General features: G+C 36.7%; 1 protein-coding gene across 1 annotated transcript in view; it reads left to right on the top strand.

Annotated features, from left to right (window-relative positions):
* The window catches only part of LOC121390365, a 40,455-nt gene extending 17,503 nt beyond the window's left edge, over positions 1-22,952 (top strand). The window contains exons 2-3 of the mRNA XM_041522164.1: positions 10,323-10,374; positions 22,642-22,952. Of these exons, the coding sequence (XP_041378098.1) occupies positions 10,323-10,374; positions 22,642-22,766 (177 nt within the window). The 3' untranslated portion in view covers positions 22,767-22,952. The remainder of the gene's footprint in view (positions 1-10,322; positions 10,375-22,641) is intronic.
* Positions 22,953-23,752: the final 800 nt, after the last annotated feature.

The raw sequence follows: 23,752 nt of genomic DNA, 5'->3' as shown, positions 1-23,752 counted from the left end.
GTCCTATTGGTCGTATTTAGTGCATTTCGACCCCTTCAAAGATACCATATTATGATAGCAAATTTGCCACATTTGTCATTTACACATCTAATGGTTTCTTTGTTCTTGCTGATTGTTAACAAATGACAGATAATACAGTCAAAGAGTAATCATGTTAGTTTAATCTGTGGAGCATGTCTAAAAAAAGAAAAAAGAAAAAAGGATTCCGGTACTTTCAGTTTCTGGAAAACATTGTTACTTAATTAATATTAATGAGAGATGTAATGCGCTGATTGGCTGTTTTCACACTGCAGTCAGTCAAGTGAACCTCAAGCCTGCTCATATTCCGATTAGAGTGACATGCTAATTAAACACATTTATAAAGAAACGCACTCACTATTCATTTTATGTCACTTATTAAGTGGAGCATCACTGCAATTACTTTTAATACCCAGCCCAGAACGTTGATTACTCTGAAGTTGCCTCGACGTGTGTATATTATTGTTTAGTTGAAGACATGCATTTACTGTCATCCCAATGCGACATGGCGGAGCGAATTGTTACTTGGAATATTGCTCCATCAAAGTGATTGACAAATCCAATATGCAACAAAACAAGTGCTATTTAGAGAGGCGACATTTATAAAGTGAGTTTGTGTATTTTGAGCGAGTTGTATAAAAGTGCTAAAAACCAAACATGAATGTCATAGTGACATCGTACTATCATTATTTTGATCTAATTTTTTACGTAACATCATTATTAGAAATGTCAAATGCTCTTTAAAACAGTCAACAATAGTCACGTTTTTCATATAATTTGACTAATATTCAGTATACATAAATTCATATTGACATTAGATATGAATTCTATTTTAGTGCTCACTGATAGTGCATATGCAATGGATTCCATTATGTGTTATGTAAATAATTCAAATAAATGATATCTGCAATCTATTTCTTCTGTTATAATTGTATATGGAATCAACTTAAAATGTTAGTAACCCACTAATACAGGGCTAGCTCTGGCATTCGCCAAATTCGGTAATTGCGAATTTTGAAAGCAGTTGGCAAATTTTATTTTAGTTTGGCGAAATAATTTCATGTAATAATTGACATTTTTTAGAAAATAACTGACAATTTCTGCAATTTTTAAAGTTTAATAGACAATTTGGTGAATTGTTTTGCTCACCCAGAGCTAGCCCTGTAATAAGACCTCCCCGCTAATAAGACCATATTTAATTCCCATGGGTGGTCTTAATAGCAGGGTTTCACTCTATAAATATTTGTTTTTTGTTGTTCTTATTGAGATATTTTCTCATGAATATGTTACATAATTGACAGAGTTCTAGCACAATGAAAAAAATCATAGATTTTGGGTTATAATTTTCAGACCGGGATATGATGGGTAAGTGTAAGACCACTACGCCTTCTTCTCTCTCACACTAACTACTAACCACTAACAACTAACTCACTGTCCTGGACAGACAGCCCAGATGGCTGAGGTGTGTGCCCAGGACAGTGTGCTTGAACCTTAATTGGAAGGAAGGAAGGAAATGTTTTATTTAACAACACACTCAACACATTTTATTGTTAAGGTTATATGGCGTCGGACATATAGTTTAGGACCACAAAGATATTGAAAGAGGAAACCTGCTGTCGCCACTTCATGGGCTACTCTTTTCGATTAGCAGCAAGGGATCTTTTATATGCACCATCCCACAGACAGGATAATACACACCACGGCCTTTGATATACCAGTCGTGGTGCACTGGCTGGAATGAGAAATAGCCCATTGGGTCCACTGATGGGGATCGATCCCAAACTGACCATTTGAACCTTAAAGGGACATTCTTGAGTTTGCTGCATTGTAAGATTTTTTTGACTAACAAAATATTTCTACGTTTAAACTTACATATTAAATATATTTTCTTGTCTAGAATATTAGTGTCTGTATATTCAATGTGCTTCTGGTCGTCTTAATATTTGCAAGAAGCCCAAACTGGATTTTGTCTTCAAATAATTTAGTATGTACGAAAAAAATATATTTTAGGAAATAAAATGAAATTTAACCTAGTACAAATATTAGAAAGATCAAAAACACATTTAATATACAGCCGCTAATATTTTAATTATGTAATTACAATCGTTAAAAAGTCTCTGCTAGTCGATTACATCTTAAAACCTGCAACAAACTCAGGAATGTCCCTTTAATTGGATATAAGCATGAAAATAAGTTGAAATGAAAATGAAATGCATCATGGTTGACATTAATCTTTTGTTGAAATAAATATAATCCTCTCAGGCCAACAAGATCTGGTGGCCATGCAAAACTGATTCATTCTCTCTGGGTAGACATCATGGAATGGGATTGTCTCGCACAGCTGTAGGGATGGGAGAAAAAGTGAGAAACTTCACCTGGTCATTGCATTCGCGGTTTACTTTATTATTTTGTCAAATAATTAGTATCCTAACACATATGGCCATTTCTATGTAACTAAGATACATATATATTGGTTTTCTGTAAAACGAACTTACATATTGGGTTTCTGCGTTATGTATATTATACTTGGCAAAATTAATTAATGACCAGATGACTTTTTGGTAGTGGTTTTCTGTGAAACGAACTTACATACTGGGTTACTGCATTATATATATTATATTCGGCAAAATTAATTAATGGCCAGATGACTATTTGGTGGTGGTGTCATATTATTACAGCAAGTTTTCATCACAGCTGACTTCTAAACAATGTTTCACTAAAAATGTAACCTGTGACACGTACAAAATTCTCGAACTCAGAGGGTTTTTTCTCTGTGTGTGCATTTATGAAAACTAAGGGGCGAGACATCGCTTGATGTGCAGTCGGTTTGGGATCGACCCCCATCGGTGGGCCCATTGGGCAATGTCTCGTTCCAGCCAGTGCACCACGACTAGAGGCACTGATTTTCCGTTTCAGATTTTTCTTTTTCCGTTTCATAATGTTACAAATTCCGGTTTTTTCCGTTTCAGTATTAAACAAATTTTGTTTTTGTTACACTCACACACACACACACACACACACACACACACACACACACGCTCAGTGATGCATATGAGCACACACACACACCAATGGCATATAACATCATGGCAATGCCGCAAATGTTAAAAATTAATAAGCAAACATAACATAATATATCTTTCACTTGAGTAAATATCGGACAATTTTAGCTCACAATGTTCGGTTTTTCCAGTTAAATCGCCGGGAATAAGCGAAGAAAACATGACTGGTAAAACGTCTAGATACTCTACATTAAACATTTGGCGTAACATACAAAGGTACTAGTGTCGTAGCGTAGCACAGGCAGATGTCGGTGTCCATAGTTTCTAGTTCGAAAAATAAATTTTAATTAATCAAATGCGCTATTTAAAGTTAAATAATGTTTTGGTAAAAAATCGGGAATTCCGTTTCAGATAGGTATTTCCGCGATTCCGGGATCGCGGAAAATCAGTGCCTCTACATGACTGGTACATCAAAGGCCATGGTATGTGCTATCCTGTCTATGGGGTGGTGCATGTAAAAGATCCCTTGCTGCTAATTGAAAAAGAATAGCCCATGAAGTGGCAACAGCAGGTTTCCTCCCTCAATAGTCCTTAACCATATGTCCGACGCCATATGACCGTAAATAAAATGTGTTGAGTGCGTCGTTAAATAAAACATTTCCTTCCTTCTAAACAATGTTTCAGTAAAACTGTAACCTGTGAAGTCAGAGTGGGTTTTGTGTGTGTGTGTGTGTGCATTTATGAAAACTACCAACATGCTATGATTTATTGCACATTGATTTACTTGTCACTTTATTTACACTAAATTGTTTAAATGATTAAGTTTAAGAACATATCACAACATTGACATATTACAATGGAAGAAGCTGTAAAATGTTGGGGTTTTTTTTTTTACCTCATGTTTAGAAAAAAAAGCTGAAAATATCTACTGACCTTAATTAACTTTGTTGAGTATATATATCAAGTGGCAAAACAAAAGAGAAACCCACCAAAGACTGTAGCTTTCTGTACTGATTAATAGCTTGCAAAGTGTTTATATCAGATTAATCATATTTTGCACATGATATCATATGGGTATTACCCATTTGTGGAAAAAGTTTTAAGTCATGCATATATATTACCCTTATGGTTAAACATTGTCATGTTAGGTTATTACCCTTATGGATAAACATTATTTTGTTATGGTTATTACACTTATGGTTAAACATTGTCATGTCATGCTTATTTACCTTATGGATAAACATTGTCATGTTATGGTTATTATGCTTATGGTTAAATAATGACATGCTTATTACTCTTATAGTTAAACATTGTCATGTTATGGTTAAACAATGTCATGTCATGCTTATTACACCTTAGGTTAAACATTGTCATGTTATGGGTATTACCCTTATAGTTAAACAATGTCATGTTATGAGTAATACCCTTATAGTTAAACAATGTCATGCTTATTACACCTTAGGTTAAACATTGTCATTCATGCTTATTACCCTTATGGTTAAACATTGTCATGTTATGGGTATTACCCTTATAGTTAAACAATGTCATGTCATTCATGCTTATTACCCTTATAGTTAAACAATGTCATGTCATTCATGCTTATTACCCTTATAGTTAAACAATGCCATGCCATTCATGCTTATTACCCTTATGGTTAAACAATGCCATGTCATTCATGCTTATTACCCTTACGGTTAAACAATGCCATGTCATTCATGCTTATTACCCTTATGGTTAAACAATGCCATGTCATTCATGCTTATTACCCTTATAGTTAAACAATGTCATTCTTTTTACCCTAATGGCTTATGATTAAACAATGTCATGTCATTCATGCTTATTACCCTCATAGTTAAACAATGCCATGTCATTCATGCTTATTACCCTTATGGTTAAACAATGCCATGTCATTCATGCTTATTACCCTTACGGTTAAACAATGCCATGTCATTCATGCTTATCACCCTTATGGTTAAACAATGCCATGTCATTCATGCTTATTACCCTTATGGGTTAAACAATGCCATGTCATTCATGCTTATTACCCTTATGGTTAAACAATGCCATGTCATTCATGCTTATTACCCTCATAGTTAAACAATGCCATGTCATTCATGCTTATTACCCTCATAGTTAAACAATGCCATGTCATTCATGCTTATTACCCTCATAGTTAAACAATGCCATGTCATTCATGCTTATTACCCTCATAGTTAAACAATGCCATGTCATTCATGCTTATTACCCTTATGGTTAAACAATGCCATGTCATTCATGCTTATTACCCTCATAGTTAAACAATGCCATGTCATTCATGCTTATTACCCTTATAGTTAAACAATGTCATTCTTTTTACCCTAATGGCTTATGATTAAACAATGTCATGTCATTCATGCTTATTACACCTTAGGTTAAACATTGTCATGTCATGCTTATTCATTTCATTTCAACTTGTTTTCATGCTTATATCCAATTAAGGTTCAAGCATGCTGTCCTGGACACACACCTCAGCTATCTGGGCTGTCTGTCCAGGACAGTGGGTTAGTTGTTAATTGTTAGTGGTTAATGAGAGAAAAGAGAGTGTAGTGGTCTTACACCTACCCACTGAGTCATTAAAACTCACTCTGGGTGGGAGCCGGTACCGGGCTGCGAACCCAGTACCTACCAGCCTTATGTCCGATGTCTTAACCACAACACCACCGAGGCTGGTTATGCTTACTGCCTTCATGGTACACATCAACCAACACTTGGTCAGTCATTGCCATTACCTCAATTTGTTTGACTTTTCATTCATCAGCTATTGGCAGTGTTCTAATTGATAAGAGCAGCAGTGTACCGCAAAATAATCAGACCATAGTACATATTGTTTACCAGGGGCATAGCATGATCTAGACCTGAGGGGTTTCGAATATGAACCAAGTGGACCCTTTTTCTATTTTATTTTGCACCACCAGAAACTCCATATGTATAAACCTGTATGTTTTAGTTCTGAAAGTGGACCATTTGCTTCAGCTGGGGGGGTGGGGTGGGGGGTGTTGTCCGACATCCCCCCCCCCCCAGCCAACGCCCCTGTTTACTAAACAACATCACGTTTTGTTTGAAGTAATAATAACATATGGATGTATCTTTAATCATTAATTTAAAAGTGAAGGAACGAACAATAAATAATTTATGGTACATAGCTTGTACTTGTCATGGAGGGTAGGTATGGGAAGTACATGTGTATATATAGCTGACATAAAAGTGATATTCAAACAACCAATGGTGAACCTGCATAGGCATGTACTATGCCGTGGGGCATTTTCTAGGTTTGAATATGCTCGTGAATTTAAAAAAAATTGATGTTCAAATACATGAGTACTTGACAGATTGACAGATACGCCCTTACTTCAGGCAAACATTCAACTGAAACTACTTAAAGTTGTATTATTTCAATTATTTTGTTTCATATACATTGTACCTGTACTGATACTGAGCATGCACTATAATGAAGGAAGGAAATGTTTTATTTAATGACGCACTCAACACATTTTATTTACTGTTATATGGCGTCAGACATATGGTTAAGGACCACACAGATATTGAGAGAGGAAACTCGCTGTCGCCAGTCTATGGGCTATTCTTTCTGATTAGCAACAAGGGACCTTTTATATGCAGCATCCCACAGACAGGATAACACATACCACGGCCTTTGATATACCAGTCGTGGCGCACTGGTTGGTGCGAGAAATAGCTCAATGGGCCCACTGACGGGGATCGATCCCAAACCGACCGTGCATCAAGCGAGCGCTTTACCACTGGGCTACGTCCCGCCCCACACTATAATGACGGAAGGAAATGTTTTATTTAATGACGCACTCAACACATTTTATTTACGGTTATATGGCTTCAGACATATGGTTAAGGACCACACAGATATTGAGAGAGGAAACCCACTGTCGCCACTTTATGGACTACTCTTTCCAATTAGCAGCAAGGGATCTTTTATATGCGCCATCCCACAGACAGGATAGTACATACCATGGCCTTTGATATACCAATCGTGGTGCACTGGCTGAAACGAGAAATAGCCCAGTGGGCCCACCGACAGGGATCGATCCCAGACCAACCACACATCAAGCGGGCGCTTTATCACTGGGCTACATCCCGCCCCCCCCACTATAATGAAAACATCTCAGAACTGTAGTACAGTAAAACCCTTCTAAACTGGACACCCATGGGGCCACGTAAAAGGGGTATTGAGCCCTCTACATTAACTCTTTTCTATTTTTATATAGATAATATGAAATATTTTAGTCACCAAATGAAAAAAAAATGGCCGCATATGTTACCAATCACAATGTAGAGGACTGGTATCTGGTTTAGAGAGGTTCTAAAGGGACTGTAAAAACATCTGGTTTTAAGGGAATTCCAGTTTACAAAGGGTCTGGTTTACAGGGGTTTCACTGCAGTAGTACTAGAGCTTGTCGCATGTCCTCAGAGATACCATTAGCTCGGTGATAGAACACACTGAGAGTTTAAAGTTAAAGTTTGTTTTGTTTAATGACACCACTAGAGCACATTGATATATCATCGGCTATTGGATGTCAAATATTTGGTAATTTTGGCATAGCAAGTGATCTTTTATATGCTTCATCCCACAGACAGGATATAGTACACTCCTCGGATATAAGGATTGAACACACATTACTATGTTGCTTGTACTTCTTTAATGGTGCAAATATAACATCCATAATAAAATTAATAAAAGTAAAGTTTCAAATGTGTTATCATTTGTGGTTAGTTTTTGTATTTGTTTAATGGAGATTCCTTATTTAGAAGCCATTGTCACAAGTTTCTGGCTAACAATACTTTTTAAAAGATCATAATTACATTTGATAAACATTACAGTAAAGTACACCAACTTGGTCGTCATTCAGTAAATGTTTTTGTTTTTTAAATTACACCCCCCCCCCCCCCCCCCAAAAGCGGCAGCAAGGTGTTTACCAAAAATAATAGCAATTATAATATTAAATTAATTTAAGTTGTACAACTCAGAAATTATCTTTACTGTTACTGAATTATTTTATTCTGTTCTAATACACTCGGATGTCCACTGGTGAACTTGAGACGTTTGGAAGCAGCTAGTTAAAATCGATCGATGCATTTATTTATATTTGACAAAACGAACACAAAGCACAATAACACACACACACAACACACACACACACACAAATAAATAAAAAATTCCCTTCCGAATATGCCTCATCTATAATGAGAATATTACGGCAATTTTTGGAATTCGGAAACAAAAACCGGAAAGTTCCGATTGTGTTTGCAGGAAATATCTGGATTTATCGAGACCAAACGAAACTGAGATACTTTTTGAGTGATAATCTGTCATGGCAATTTATGTTGATGAAATACATCTACAGTTTGTATGTTCAACAGGTTTCATTGGCAAAATAGTTTGACTGTCCGCATCATGAATCTGGGTCACAACTTCCCAGTATTACTCGCCCGGGGGACGAGCGCCATTTAAATTGTATTTGCCCCCAGGGATTTCTACTCACCTGGGGTGAGGGGGGAGCATTAGCTTCTATCCCTGCAAAAGCCTTTCATTTTCCTAGTTCTGCATGAAGTTGTTGATTCACCCACTGATAAAAACTTCATTTAAAATGCACAGCTGCGTGGGATATTTTTATTATGATGTTTGTGTCATGTTTACAAGCCTTTATGTACTTGTACATGTACTGCTGTAGGCTGTTTTAAATTTGACAGTTAATAAAAAATTGTATTTACGGTCACATGGCGTCAGACACATGGTTAAAGACCACACAGATACTGAGATAGGAAACCCGCTGTCGCCACTTCATGGGCTACTCTTTTTGATTAGCAGCAAGGGATCTTTTATATGCACCATTCCATAGACAGGGTAGTACATACCACGGCCTTTGATATACCAGTTGTGGTGCACTGGCTGGAGCGAGAAATAGCCCAATGGGCCCACCGACGGGGATCGATCCCACACAGACCGCACATCAAGCAAGCATTGTACCACTGGGCTACTTGACAGTTAATATGCAGCTTGTTTTAAATGCAGTTAAAGTTTGTTTTGTTTAATGCCACGTGCCACTAGAACACATTGATTGATTTTTGTTGTTTATTGGATGTCAAACATTTGGTAACGTTAAAGTTTGTTTTGTTTTAACAACACCACTAGAACACATTGATTGATTAATTGTTGTTTATTGGATGTCAAACATTTGGTAACGTTAAAGTTTGTTTTGGTTAATGACACGTGCCACTAAAACACATTGATTGATTAATTGTTGTTTATTGGATGTCAAACATTTGGTAACGTTAAAGTTTGTTTTGTTTAATGACACGTGCCACTAAAACACATTGATTGATTAATTGTTGTTTATTGGATGTCAAACATTTGGTAACGTTAAAGTTTGTTTTGGTTAATGACACGTGCCACTAGAACACATTGATTGATTAATTGTTGTTTATTGGATGTCAAACATTTGGTAACGTTAAAGTTTGTTTTGGTTAATGACACGTGCCACTAGAACACATTGATTGATTAATTGTTGTTTATTGGATGTCAAACATTTGGTAACGTTAATGTTTGTTTTGTTTTAACAACACCACTGGAGCACATTGATTGATTAATTGTTGTTTATTGGATGTCAAACATTTGGTAATTCTGACATATAGTTTTAGAGAGAAAACCCACTATGTTTTTCAATTAGTTATGTACAAGGGATCTTTTACATGCACCATCCTACAGACAGGATAGCACATACCACAGCCTTTGATATATCAGTCGTAGTGCACAGGCTGGAATGACAAATAGCCCAAACGGCCTACTGACAGGGATCGATTCCAGACCAGCCACGCATTGATCCCAGACTGACCACGTATAGATCCCAAACTGACCATGCATCAAATGAGCACTTTACCCAGTGCCAGATTTATAAGGAGGCAATTGCCTCGGGCCTCCTTGCCAGAGGGGCCCCACAGACTAAGGACTTCCTTTATAAAAAAAATGTAATAATTATAAAATTAGTTCATTTTTTTTATTTGTCATGTAATTTAATTTCTATGTTGAGGGGCCCCCAAACCTGAGGTGCCCTGCCCCCCCCCCCCCCCCCCCCCCCAAGGTCTAAATCCGGCCCTGGCTTTACCACTGGGTTATGGATATTATAATGTTGTCTTTACACATGAATTATGTGTCCCTACAACTGATAAAATTGAAAATTAAAAAACTCTTAATGTCATTATTCATCTTGCTAATTGTGTTTTGTTTATTTTCAGGCAAACCTTCCATGTCAGGTCACAGAATTGCCATTTCCTTGTTTCTATCCAAGTAAGTATGATTTCGTGGAGCGCACTAATGGAGAAATGTGATTGAAAAGAAAGGAATGTTTGTGAGGGTTCTTGACACCAGAGAAATCTACAAATACCTTTTTTTTTTATGGAAACTGGGGAAATAAAGCAGGGATGTGTCCGTGACAAACGTATATGGATGACAAATGTATATGACAAATGTATGACAAATGTATATGATAAACATATGGATGACAAACGTATATGGATGACAAACATATATGACAAACATATATGGATGACAAACGTATATGACAAATATATGACAAATGTATATGACAAACATATATGGATGACAAACGTATATGGATAACAAACGTATATAACAAATGTATATGACAAACCTATATGGATGACAAACGTATATGGATGACAAATGTATATGACAAATGTATGACAAATGTATATGACAAACATATGTGACAAACGTATATGACAAACATATATGACAAATGTATTTGGATGGCAAATGTATATGACAAATGTACAGTGTATATGACAAACGTATATGGATGACAAACGTATATGACAAATATATGACAAATGTATATGACAAACATATATGGATGACAAACGTATATGGATAACAAACGTATATGACAAATGTATATGACAAACCTATATGGATGACAAACGTATATGGATGACAAATGTATATGACAAATGTATGACAAATGTATATGTCAAACACATGTGACAAACGTATATGACAAGCATATATGACAAACGTATATGGATGACAAACGTATATGACAAATGTATATGACAAACGTATATGACAAACGTACATGACAAATGTATATGGATGGCAAATGTATATGACAAATGTATATGAAAAACGTATATGGATGACAAACATATATGACAAATGTATATGACAAACATATATGACATGTATATGACAAGTGTATATGACAAACGTATATGGATGGCAAATGTATATGACAAATGTATATGACAAACATATATAGATGACAAACGTATATGACAAATGTATATGACAAACATATATGACATGTATATGACAAATGTATATGCCAAACGTATATGGATGATGAGATGATGGTGAATCCACTGCATTTCCATTTTGGTATGGGACTACTCGACAGGTCCGTGCTCCAAGCTTGCTGTCAATTGATCTGTCATGGTATCACCCCGGCGCAAGTTTCTGCTGGGCAACCATTCCCTATGTAGTCAGAACAGAACAGAACAGAACAGAACAGAACAGAACAGAACAGAACAGAACTTTATTTACTCTCATGGCCCCCATTCGGTGGCATCAGAGGAACATAAATAATAATAAACATACAAATTGTCAAGATGATTTCAGAAACATATATACCACGATGCAAACAGATGAGCAGCTAAATATTAAAAACAGTTAAAATTACACGTAAGTCAAGAAGCACAAAATTGTTTGTTAATAATTGATATAAACTTACACAATTTTTTAAGAACACTAATATGTTTTGAGCTGAAGAGTTGCTGGAATTTGTATATATTTGGTCTATTTACATAGTATTTGTTAAGATATTTTAATCTTTCTTGTGTAAAGTTTTTGCATATAAATAGATAATGAAATTCATCTCCAACAATATTGCTATTACAAAGCAAAAGTTTCTATTTTCATATAAAATATTTGTCCACCTCCCCTTTTCAACTGGTAAAAAGTGATTTGAAATTCTAAATCGAAAAAATGTTGTGTACATTGTTTTATCCAGAATGTTAAAATATGATTCTAGTTCCAATTTTTCTTTAAATATTCTATAAGTAGTTCCTTTGCTGGTCATAAAGATGTCATTTCTCCATGTTTGTAGATACTGATCAGACAGTCTTCTCTTCACAACTCTTTTGAACCACTCCACTGATTTAAATGACTGCTGGTCCCAAACGTTATTCAATCCAAGCTGGTAAAATAGATCTCTGATGTTAATTATCCATTTATAATGCGTACCGAATTGAATAAAATCGTAATACATTATTTGGTAAGCCTTTACAGATGGTTTTAGGCTTTTAGCCGTTAACAGTCGTGACCAAAAGCAAATTATTCTTAGATGTGTTTTCAGAGATAGAGGTGTTCTTCCATATTCACCATACAACAAATATATTGGAGTACTTTTCCTGACAGGCGCTAAATATCGTAAGAATTGAATATGAATCTTTTCTATAATTTTTATATTTTCAAATCCCCAAATTTCACAGCCATATAGTAATATAGGAACAACTATTGCATCAAACAGCTGAAGTCTATATTCTATCGACAAAGAAAGTTCATTTGACTTTTTTTAAATGTAAAACATGGCTTTTTTTGCCTGTTGTGTTAAATGTTTCTTGAATAAATTAAATTTGTTACTTTTTTCAAACCAGATACCTAAATATTTGTATTTATTCATGTTTTCTATTATTTGATTACCCAAATAAAATATTTTCTTATAATCTTTCTTTGTTCCACCAAATATCACAATCTTGCTCTTTAATGTGTTTATCGACAGGTGCCATGTTTTACAATAAGTATCATAAGCATTTAATACTTTTTGAAGTTCATTCTCATTTCTAGCTAATAATACAGTATCATCTGCATACAACATAACAAATATAGTTAATCCAATATTCAAATATATATCAAAATCAAATGCATTGATAGTTACAATGTATACCTGTACATTGTTGATGTTGTAAAAATTCTTCTAAATCAATCAACTACAATGAAAATAAAAGAGGTGATAAATTTTCTCCTTGCCTCACTCCTATATTACATGGAAAAAAATCTAAAAATTTACCATCTTTCCTAACGCATTACTTAATACCACTATACATGTTATGAATTATTCTGAAAATTTTCCCATCTATGTTGTATTTCAATAACTTTCACCAAAGACCAATTCTCCACAGAGTATCGAAGGTCTTCTTAAGATCAATGAATGCACAATACAACTTTCCTTTTTTCCTTCTCAATAATTCAACTAAAGCATAAAGTAGAAACACATGATCATTTGTAGAGTACCCTTTTCTAAAGCCAGCTTGAACTTTTGATAAAATATTGTATTTATCCACATAAGCAGTTAGTCTGTTATTAAGTACATTTGTAAATAGTTTACTAAAACAGGATACTAATGTTATAGGTCTATAGTTTTGAACATCATGTACAACTCCGCTGTTTTTATATATTGTAGTTATAGTGCCATTTAGCCAATCACTTGGGTATTTACCACTATCCAGGACTAGGTTAAACAAAACAGTATAAACTGGTAAAAGTTTGTTTAGCGTAGTTTTTATATATTCGTTTAAAACATTATCATGTCCTGGTGCTTTATTATTTTTCAATTGCTTTACTGCTTTCTTTATTTCTTCATCTGTTATTGGCTTGTTTAAAAAGTCATTCGAGTCAACTGCTGAAGCTATCTCATTCACGTTAACAACATCATCATCATCTCATTTCATTTCAACTTATTTTCGTGCTTATATCCAATTAAGGTTCAAGCACGCTGTCCTGGGCACACACCTCAGCTATCTGGGCTGTCTGTCCAGGACAGTGGGTTAGTTGTTAGTTGGTTAGTGGTTAGTGAGAGAGAAGAGGGTGTAGTGGCCTTACACCTACCCAATGAGCCCTTAAGAACTCGCTCTGGGTTGGAGCCGGTACCGGGCTGTGAACCCTGTACCTACCAGCCTGTAGTCCGATGGCTTGACCAATACGCCACCGAGGCCGGTTCATCATCATCTGCCTCATGTTTCAAACAACTTCAGAAATTCACTCCTTAAATCTGAGGTCAACTCAACATAATCACCTTTATGAATTAAAACCAAGAATAGAATTTTATCGCCATAGTTTTTCATGCAGGGGAGCTAAACTGTGGAACACACTACCTTCAAAGATAAAATATTCTCAATCCCTCGCCTCATTCAAATCCAGTTATTTTAAGCACTATTCAAATAATAATCAATTTTAAGATATACCTTTGTTGTTGATTTTGTGTTTGTTAAAATAATTATGATGTATTGAGTTATCACTGACTCAAGTTTCTTAACAAATTGATTTAAATATTATTTATATATTCATAATATGTGCTATTGTTCCTCATGCTATACATATTACATGTATGTTGATGTTGTTTCTTTGAATGTATGTATGTATAATATCATGTATAGATAGAGAGGGCCTCATGGGAGACCAGTCACCTTGTACTGAATGTGTTTACCCTCTGAAAATAAAGAATTTTATTATTATTATTATTATTATTATTATCTTTATAACAATTGGTATTCTTAAAATAAATGAAAAATTCTTCTAGGGAGGGGCTAGATAATACTTTTTTTGAACCTTTTATTATTTAAAAAAAATATGCTTGGGGTCACTTTTTATTACATTTGAAAGATTCTTTTCTACTTTTTTATTATAAGCATTACTATGCTTTCTGATCGTCCTGTCTGTGGGAAAGTGCATATAAAAGATCCCTTGCTGCATTAGGAAAATGTAGCAGGGTTTCCTCTGATGACCATGTGTCATGTCAGAATTACCAAATGTTTGACTTCCAATAACCGATGATTAATTAATCAATGTGCTCTAGTGGTGTTGTTAAACAAAACAAACTTTAACCTCCCAATTAAGTCTAGCAGATGACTCATTGTCTCATTACCTAAGGTGGAACATGAACAAGGATATAACACAGACCACGGGCTTTGATATACCTGTCGTGGTGCACTGGCTGGAGCTAGAAATAGCCCAGTGGGCCCCGACAGGTATTGATCCGGGATCGATCCGAGACTGTTTGCACTTTAGGCGAGCACTTTACCACTTGGCTATGTCCCGCCTGAGTATGTCAAAGGTATTGGTGTTTACTGTATGTGGGGCAGTGCATATAAAATAGCCCCTACTGCTATTCAAGAGAAGTAGTTGTTTTCCACTTCCTCCTAGACAAACTGTCAGGGGCGGGATGTAGCCCAGTGGTAAAGCGCTCGCTTGATGCATGGTCAGTTTGGGATCGATCCTCATAGATGGGCCATTTGGACTATTTCTCATTCCAGCCAGTGCACTGCGACTGGTATATCAAAGGCAGTGGTATGTGCTATCCTGCCTGTGGGAGGGTGCATATAACTGATTAATAAATCAATGTGCTCTAGTGGTGTCGTTAAACAAAACAAACTTTTTTTTAGACCAAATGTTAAAATAACATTATGTAAGACAGCAAATGCTAGGAGCAGGAATTAGCCCAGTGGTAAAGCATTCGCTTGATGCTTGGTCAGTCTGGGATCAATCCCCGTTGGGGGGCCCATTGGGCTATTTCTCGCTCCAGCCAGTGCACCATGACTAGTATATCAAAGGCCATCGTATGTGTTATCCTGCCTGTGGGATGGTGCATATAAAAGATCCCTTGCTGCTAATCAAAAAGAGTAGCCCATGAAGTGACAACAATGGCTTTCCTTTCTCAATATCTGTGTGGTCCTTAACCATATATTACCGTAAATAAAATGTGTTGAGTGCGTCGTTAAATAAAACATTTTCTTCCTTCCAAATTGCCATAGCTCAAACATATACACAGATGATATATGGATATAGCCACACCTAAACCTCAGTACTATTTAATCATAGATCTACGTTCTTTTATTAACCAGAACTATTCAATTTTGCTCGAAAAATAGCCAGCCATTTTCATTTTTACAGAAAGCTCATCCTGCTTTGGCAATCCTGTATATGCAGAACCATAATTAATCTTCGCTGTAAGTCTGTAGTAAATGGTTTATTCCTTCCATTTATAATCATGCAAGACCAGTATCAGTCTTTCTCGTCTGAGGGTTGACGAAAAACCAACAATAATATGTTAACCTTGAAGCTGGCTATATTTAAACAAAAATCAATAACCTTACTAAGAAACTTAACCAGTCTCAAATGCTTCTAGGTCACACTGTGTGTTTTGTCAAAGATGACATTTTGTAGCCAATGCTGTCAATTCTCAAATGCGCACTTATTATACGGATCAAGAAAAAACCCTCATCGGCAATACGTCAGTAAAGAATTCATGCATATAAACAGTTGGGTGTGATGTCTTTTTATTCAGATGGAAATGAAATAACTCTTTATTATTGTCACCGCAGTACCTTTTAAACTACAACTATTTGGTATCAAACATATAGAGAGGTAGTCCAGTGATAAAGAAAGAAAAAGAAGTGTTTTATTTAACGACGCACTCAACACATTTTATTTACGGTTATATGGCGTCAGACATATGGTTAAGGACCACACAGATTTTGAGAGGAAACCCGCTGTCGCCACTACATGGGCTACTCTTCCGATTAGCAGGCAGGATAGCACAAACCATGGCCTTTGTTGAACCAGTTATGGATCACTGGTCAGTGCAAGTGGTTTACACCTACCCATTGAGCCTTGCGGAGCATTCACTCAGGGTTTGGAGTCGGTATCTGGATTAAAAATCCCATGCCTCGACTGGGATCCGAACCCATTAGACTGATGGCCTGCCACGACGCCACCGAGGCCGGTCCCAGTGATAAAATGGTCGCCTTATGCGCAGTCGGTCTAGGATCGATCCTCATTAGTGGGCCCTTTGGGCTATTTCTCGTTCCAGCCAGTGCATCACGACTGGTATATCAAATGCTTTGGTATGTGCTATCCTGTCATTGATTAATTAATCAACATAAAACTTCATTAGTCTTACGCATGGTCTTCAGAAGAAACTAACTGTATTTTTCCATTAACAGAAAAACATCATTTATATTGTTTAACAACACCACTAGAGCACATTGATTAATTCTTCATTGGCTATTGGATGTCAATCTTTTGGTAATTCTGACACATAGTCATCAGAGGAAACCTACATGTACATTTTTTTCTAATACAGCAAGGGATCCTTTTATATGCACTTTCCCACAGACAGGAAAGCACATACATGTACTATGGTCATTGACCCACTTGGTTGGAGACCGGAAAAATAATAAATCAGTCAGTTGATGTGGTTCGTTCCTGTAACACAAGCACCTCAAGCGAACACTCAACTGACTGAGCTAAATCCCAACCCTCTTTCTTCAGATAGGACTGTGCTGGTTGGGACGGGAAAAAATCCATTGTATTGACAAGCATCTTAGCAAGTGGTCTACAAACTGAGCTATAGAACAAATCCGCCACCTTCTATGACTGCCCATAAAATTTATAATGGTGTGGCCACATAATGTACTTCATGTTTTATGCTACAATGTTTTCCCCATTCCAACCAGTACATCATGTTTTGTGCTACAATGTTTTTCCCCATTCCAACCAGTACATCATGTTTTGTGCTACAGTGGGTTTTTAAACCATTCCAACCAGTACTTCATGTTTTGTGCTACAATGTTTTTCCCCATTCCAACCAGTACTTCATGTTTTGTGCTACAATGTTTTCCCCCATTCCAACCAGTACATCATGTTTTGTGCTACAGTGGGTTTTTCCACCATTCCAACCAGTACTTCATGTTTTGTGCTACAATGTTTTTCCCCATTCCAACCAGTATGTTATGTTTTGTGCTACAATGTTTTTCCCCATTCCAACTAGTATGTTATGTTTTGTGCTACAGTGTTTTCCCCATTCCAACCAGTACTTCATGCTTTGTGCTACAATGTTTTTCCCCATTCCAACCAGTATGTTATGTTTTGTGCTACAATTTTCCCCATTCCAACTAGTACTTTATGTTTTGTGCTACAGTGTTTTCCCCATTCCAACCAGTACTTCATGCTTTGTGTTCATATTTTGATGGCTGGACTGTAGGCAGCAGTATACCAAATAACATTTCACCAGGTCAAAGTTCGAAATGAACCTAACTTTGAATGTCTCATTAAATAAGACCATGCCTGCCATTGGTGAGATATGTCAGGCACAACGGAAGCAAGTAGACATTGGAGGGGGGCTAACTGAGATCAAGGGTGCAAAGCAAAGTTTCATGGGGGTTCAGAGTATGCTTCCCCATAAATTTTTGAAAACTAGATGTCCTAAAATGCAATTTCCTGCATCCTACAACTAAAATTCATCTCTACCTTAAGATTACTACAAATAATATTTTTTATTCAGAATTATTGGAAGGTCGAACCCCCAGTCCCCCTGCCCTGTCATGTCTGTATGTGACAGAACTTGTCATAAGTCATAAAATGTTGTTTCATCTGACCAGTAAATTCCTGTAATTTAAATTGAACTACAGTTAAACTCCTCTAAACCAGACACCCTCAGGACCAAGTAAAATGTCCGGTTTTAAGAGGTGTCCGGTTTAGAGAGGTTATCTTCTGTTCAGATATTTAAAAGGGAGCCACAAAAAAACTTCTGGTTTTGAGGGAATTCCGGTTTACAGATGGTCCGGGTTTTTAGAGGTTTCACTGTAGTATCAATGTACCAGCCACTATTGTTTGGGGTCCTACTAAAATTTGGATGCTAATTTTGTTTGAAACTAGGGCAGCCATTACATCTGAAACTAGCAGCATAATCCCCCAGTTTATTTTCTGATTTACTTGAAGGGACATACCCTAGTTTCAACTCGTGAAAATTAACACTAACTTTAGTTAATCTACAAACCTGAAACACATTTGGATAAAGTTACAATTGAGTGAAACATGAGTCTGTGACTTTGAAACGGTGAAATACCCTCTGAAAATGGACTACAACTCGACTCCATAACTGTTACGTCTCTGACGCACGTGCGTTTTTAAAAATATGAGAAATGAGATACCAGGATGACAAAAGACACTCCGAATGTACGGAAATTGATAATTTAAACCATAAAATCTAAGTAAAGTATGATTTCAGTTATTAAAAAACGGCTATTATAGTAAAAAATATACCTTAGTGTTTAAAAAATAGGATATGTCCCTTTGAAGGAAGGAAGGAAATGTTTTATTTAACGATGCACTCAACACATTTTATTTACAGTTATATGGCATCGGACATGGTTAAGGAAGGAAAGAAAGAAAGAAATGTTTTATTTAACGACGCACTCAAATTTTTTTATTTACAGTTATATGGCGTCTCAGACATATGGTTAAGTACCACACATATATTGAGAGAGGAAACCTGCTGTTGCCACTTCATGGGCTACTCTTTTCGATTAGCAGCAAGGGATCTTTTATATGTACCATCCCACAGACAGGATAGTACATACCACAGCCTTTGATATACCAGTCGTGGTGCACTGGCTAGAGCAAGAAATATTCCAGTGGGCCTACCGACGAGTATCGATCCCAGGCTGATTTACTTGAAGTGTGAGAGGTTGTTTAATGACACCACTAGAGCACATTGATTAATCAATCATTGGCTATTGGATGTCTTAACATTTGGTAACTCTGACAGAGTCTTAGAGAGGAAGCCCGCTATATTTTTCCATTAGTAGCAATGGATCTTTTATATGCAATTTCCCATACCACAGCCTTTGACCAGTTGTGGTGCACTGGTTGGAACAAGACAAAAGTAAAGTTTGTTTTATTTAACGACGCCGCTAGAGCACATTGATTTTTTATCTTATCATCGGCTATTGGACGTCAAACATATGGTCATTCTGACACTGTTTTTAGAGGAAACCCGCTGTCGCCACATAGGCTACTCTTTTTACGACAGGCAGCAAGGGATCTTTTATTTGCGCTTCCCACAGGCAGGATAGCACAAACCATGGCCTTTGTTGAACCAGTTATGGATCACTGGTCGGTGCAAGTGGTTTACACCTACCCATTGAGCCTTGCGGAGCACTCACTCAGGGTTTGGAGTCGGTATCTCGATTAAAAATCCCATGCCTCAACTGGGATCCGAACCCAGTACCTACCAGCCTGTAGACCGATGGCCTGCCACGACGCCACTGAGGCCGGTGAAACAAGACAAAACCCAATCAGCTGAATGGATCCACGAAGCACCACAGGCAATCACTCAACTGACTGAGCTAAATCCTTGCCCCATGGTATACATATATGTTGACTGGAATATTGCATTTAGCAGTTTTTATCACATATGTTGCTATTGTCATCTATATGATTTGTCGTTCCAGCCAATGCACCACGACTGGTAAATCAAAGGCAGTGGTATGTGCTATCCTGCCTGTGGGATGGCGCATATAAAAGATCCTTTGCTACTAATGGAAAAATTTAGCAGGTTTCCTCTGTAAGACTATACGACAAAATTTACTAAATGTTTGACATCCAATAGCCAATGATTAATAAATCAATGTGCTCCAGTGGTGTCGTTAAACAAAACAAACTTTTTCTATATGATTTGATTTGGTGGTATTATAGGCCTTATTTTCTGTTCACTTCACTGTATTCGGCCATCGGTCTACAGGCTGGTAGGTACTGGGTTCGGATCCCAGTCGAGGCATGGGATTTTTAATCCAGATACCGACTCCAAACCCTGAGTGAGTGCTCCGCAAGGCTCATTGGGTAGATGAAAACCACTTGCACTGACCAGTGATCCATAACTGGTTCAAGAAAGGCCATGGTTTATGCTATCCTGCCTGTGGGAAGTGCCTGTGCTCTAGTGACGTCGTTAAATAAAACACACGTTACGTTACTTTTTACTTTAAAGTATTCAATGAATATACATGCAGCAGTAGTATATAGTCAACAAAAATATCTGCTTGCCGCATACTAATCAACCCCACTACTACTACTAGTACTGAAATGTGTGTCCTGGACAGTGTGCTTGAACCTTAATTGGATACAAACTCCAGAATCTAGTTCAACTGAATTAATTGCCAGTATTTTGCGACTTCAGTGTACTGGTGTTTCTGCACTAGTTGGGGTCTTCTTCGAAATGCGGTTAATAAAGATTAGTGTCTGCACACTCTGATAAACATACGATACAAGGATGGCGTATTGATTTGCTTCTGAAGATCAGACTACCATTAAACAGGATTTGGTGTGCTCACTTTCCTGTCTTTAAGACTGTTATTTGGTATAAACACAGTAGGCTTGCAGCGTTTGTACAAATACATTTTTATTTTATATTTATTTATTTTTAAAAAGTTGGAATAAAAATAAATGAAAAAAAAAGGGAGAAAATTATTTTGGGGGGAGTAGGCTGAGTATGAGTTTAAATTCTATGAATCATAAAAGTTCATGTTTGTTTTGTTTAACAACACCACTAGAGCTCATTGATTCATTAATGTCAAACATTTGGTAATTTTGATAAATTGTCTTAGAGAGGAAACTCGCTACATTTTCCCATTAGTAGCAAGGGATCTTTTATATGCTCACCATCTCACAGACAGGATAGTGCATACCTCGTCCTTTAATTGATATACCAGTCGTGGTGCACTGGCTAGAATGAGAAATAGTCCAATGGGCCCATCGGCAGGATCGATCCTATGTCGACTGTGCATCAGGCCAGTACTTTACCACTGGGTTATGTCCCAATCTTCTGTGAATAATGAAGTTAGTTTATATTTTATTTATTTGAACTTGTTCGTATTGTGGTAGCCCAGTGGTAAAGCGCTCGCTTTGATGCGCAGTCAGTTTGGGATTGATCTCTGTCAGTGGGCCCATTGGGCTATTTCTCGCTCCAGCCAGTGCACCACGAATGGTATATCAAAGGCAGTGGTATGTACTACCCTGTCTGTGGGATGAGGCATATCAAAGATCCCGTGCTGCTAATCGAAAAGAGTAGCCCATGAAGTGGCGACAGCGGGTCTCCTCTCTCAGTATCTGTGAGGTCCTTAACCATATGTCTGATGCCATATAATTATAAATAAAAAAAATGTGTTGAGTGCGTTGTTAAATAAAACACTTCCTTCCTTTCTTCCTTCCTTCCTTGTTCTTGTTGTGGTGAGTGGTGGAAATTAGCTTGATCGATATAGACGGCTCACTTGAGGTACAGTACTTGGGTTGAAGACTCGAAATCACCTTGGTAAACATATTCTCTGACTGAGTCCCCCCCAATCCTAACCAGAACACCACAACTGGTATATGAAAGGCCATGGTATGTACTATCCTGCCTATGGGAAAGTGCATATAAAAGATCCTAAAATTTTGGGGTTTTGTGTGTGTGTGTGTGTGTGTGGAAGCAGGTTTCCTCTTTTCCTATCAACCTTAAGTTGAAATACCAGTACATTATGTGTCGAAAACCAATTAACTGTAGTTTATAATGTGCTGAGGTGTCATTATACAAACATTCCTTTCCTTTTTAGTCTCCTCCACTAAATAATACAAATTATGAAAATGATATTTCTTACAGGTTCAATATTTATTTTGCTTGATGTTTTGATTTTGAGTATGAAAATTAAAAAAATTTCGTTACAGAGGCTCACCACACCGATTTCCCGAGTCCACCCAAAGACGTTCAGGTGCAGGCCCTAAACGACTCTCTGACTCGCACCTGGCTGATCAATCTTACCTGGCAGCTACCTTATGACTGTAAGTACTAGTAGTAGTGTGGGGTGGGACTTGGCACAATTGGCTGGAACAAGAAATAGCCCAATGGACCCCAATGACGAGTATCAATCCTAAACTGTCCGCACATGAGGCAAGCACTTTACCACTGGGCTATATCCCACCCCTCCTTGTGTAACATGGTATACTCACTTTGGATCCCTATAGTTACTAATATGAAAAAAATGTAGTGGGTTTCCTCTCTAAGCTTATAAATGAAAATTACCAAATGTTTGATATCCAATAGCCGATGATTAAATACATCAGTGTGCTCTAGTGGTGTTGAGATGAGATGGGAGAAATGGTTGAATCTTTTTGCTTGAAAATCAGAGAATTAATTGATATTACTTTATTCAATCTCATAACTGCACATTTTGTTAACCTGAAGGAAAATCTGGGCTTGCTTGGATATACAAAAACTTCAGTAGAACCAGAAAACCAATCTTAATCTACAATACGAGTAAATAATACATGCGTCTTTCTCTCTTTTTTAGTTTCTGTTTATCTTTCCTCTTTTTTTCCCCCCATTCATTTCATCTGTCCATTCTCTATCCCGTTCCCCTCAGATCAAAACTATTATTGTATTCATATTTATGTATTGTTTTTAATAAATTCAAATGTATGTAACTAGAAGGTATGAATATATACATTTATTTTTGTAAGGCATTGATTCAAGGCTCCCCAACCTTGACACTGTCAACTGATCTGGGGGCAATAAACTCATTAATAATTTTTAAAAAAAGAGAAAAAAAAAAGAAGAAAAAAAAGAGATGAACAGTCAATGGATGCAGCTATTGGCAATTCCTATGAGTGACACCAAATCTGTAACTGTTACACAAGGTGCGGCTTGTTGTAGTTTTAACTGTTGAAAACAAAATCCAAATAATCTTGTGGCAATAATTAAGACTCAGCTACATTTAAATGACATGTAAGTACACTGACCTCATGTGTCAAATATGTTATGACATACATAAGTGAACAT

The sequence above is a fragment of the Gigantopelta aegis genome, chromosome 3 (assembly GCF_016097555.1).
Source record: "Gigantopelta aegis isolate Gae_Host chromosome 3, Gae_host_genome, whole genome shotgun sequence".
NCBI lineage: Eukaryota > Metazoa > Mollusca > Gastropoda > Neomphalida > Peltospiridae > Gigantopelta > Gigantopelta aegis.
This window is presented reverse-complemented; position numbering and strand designations above follow the sequence as displayed.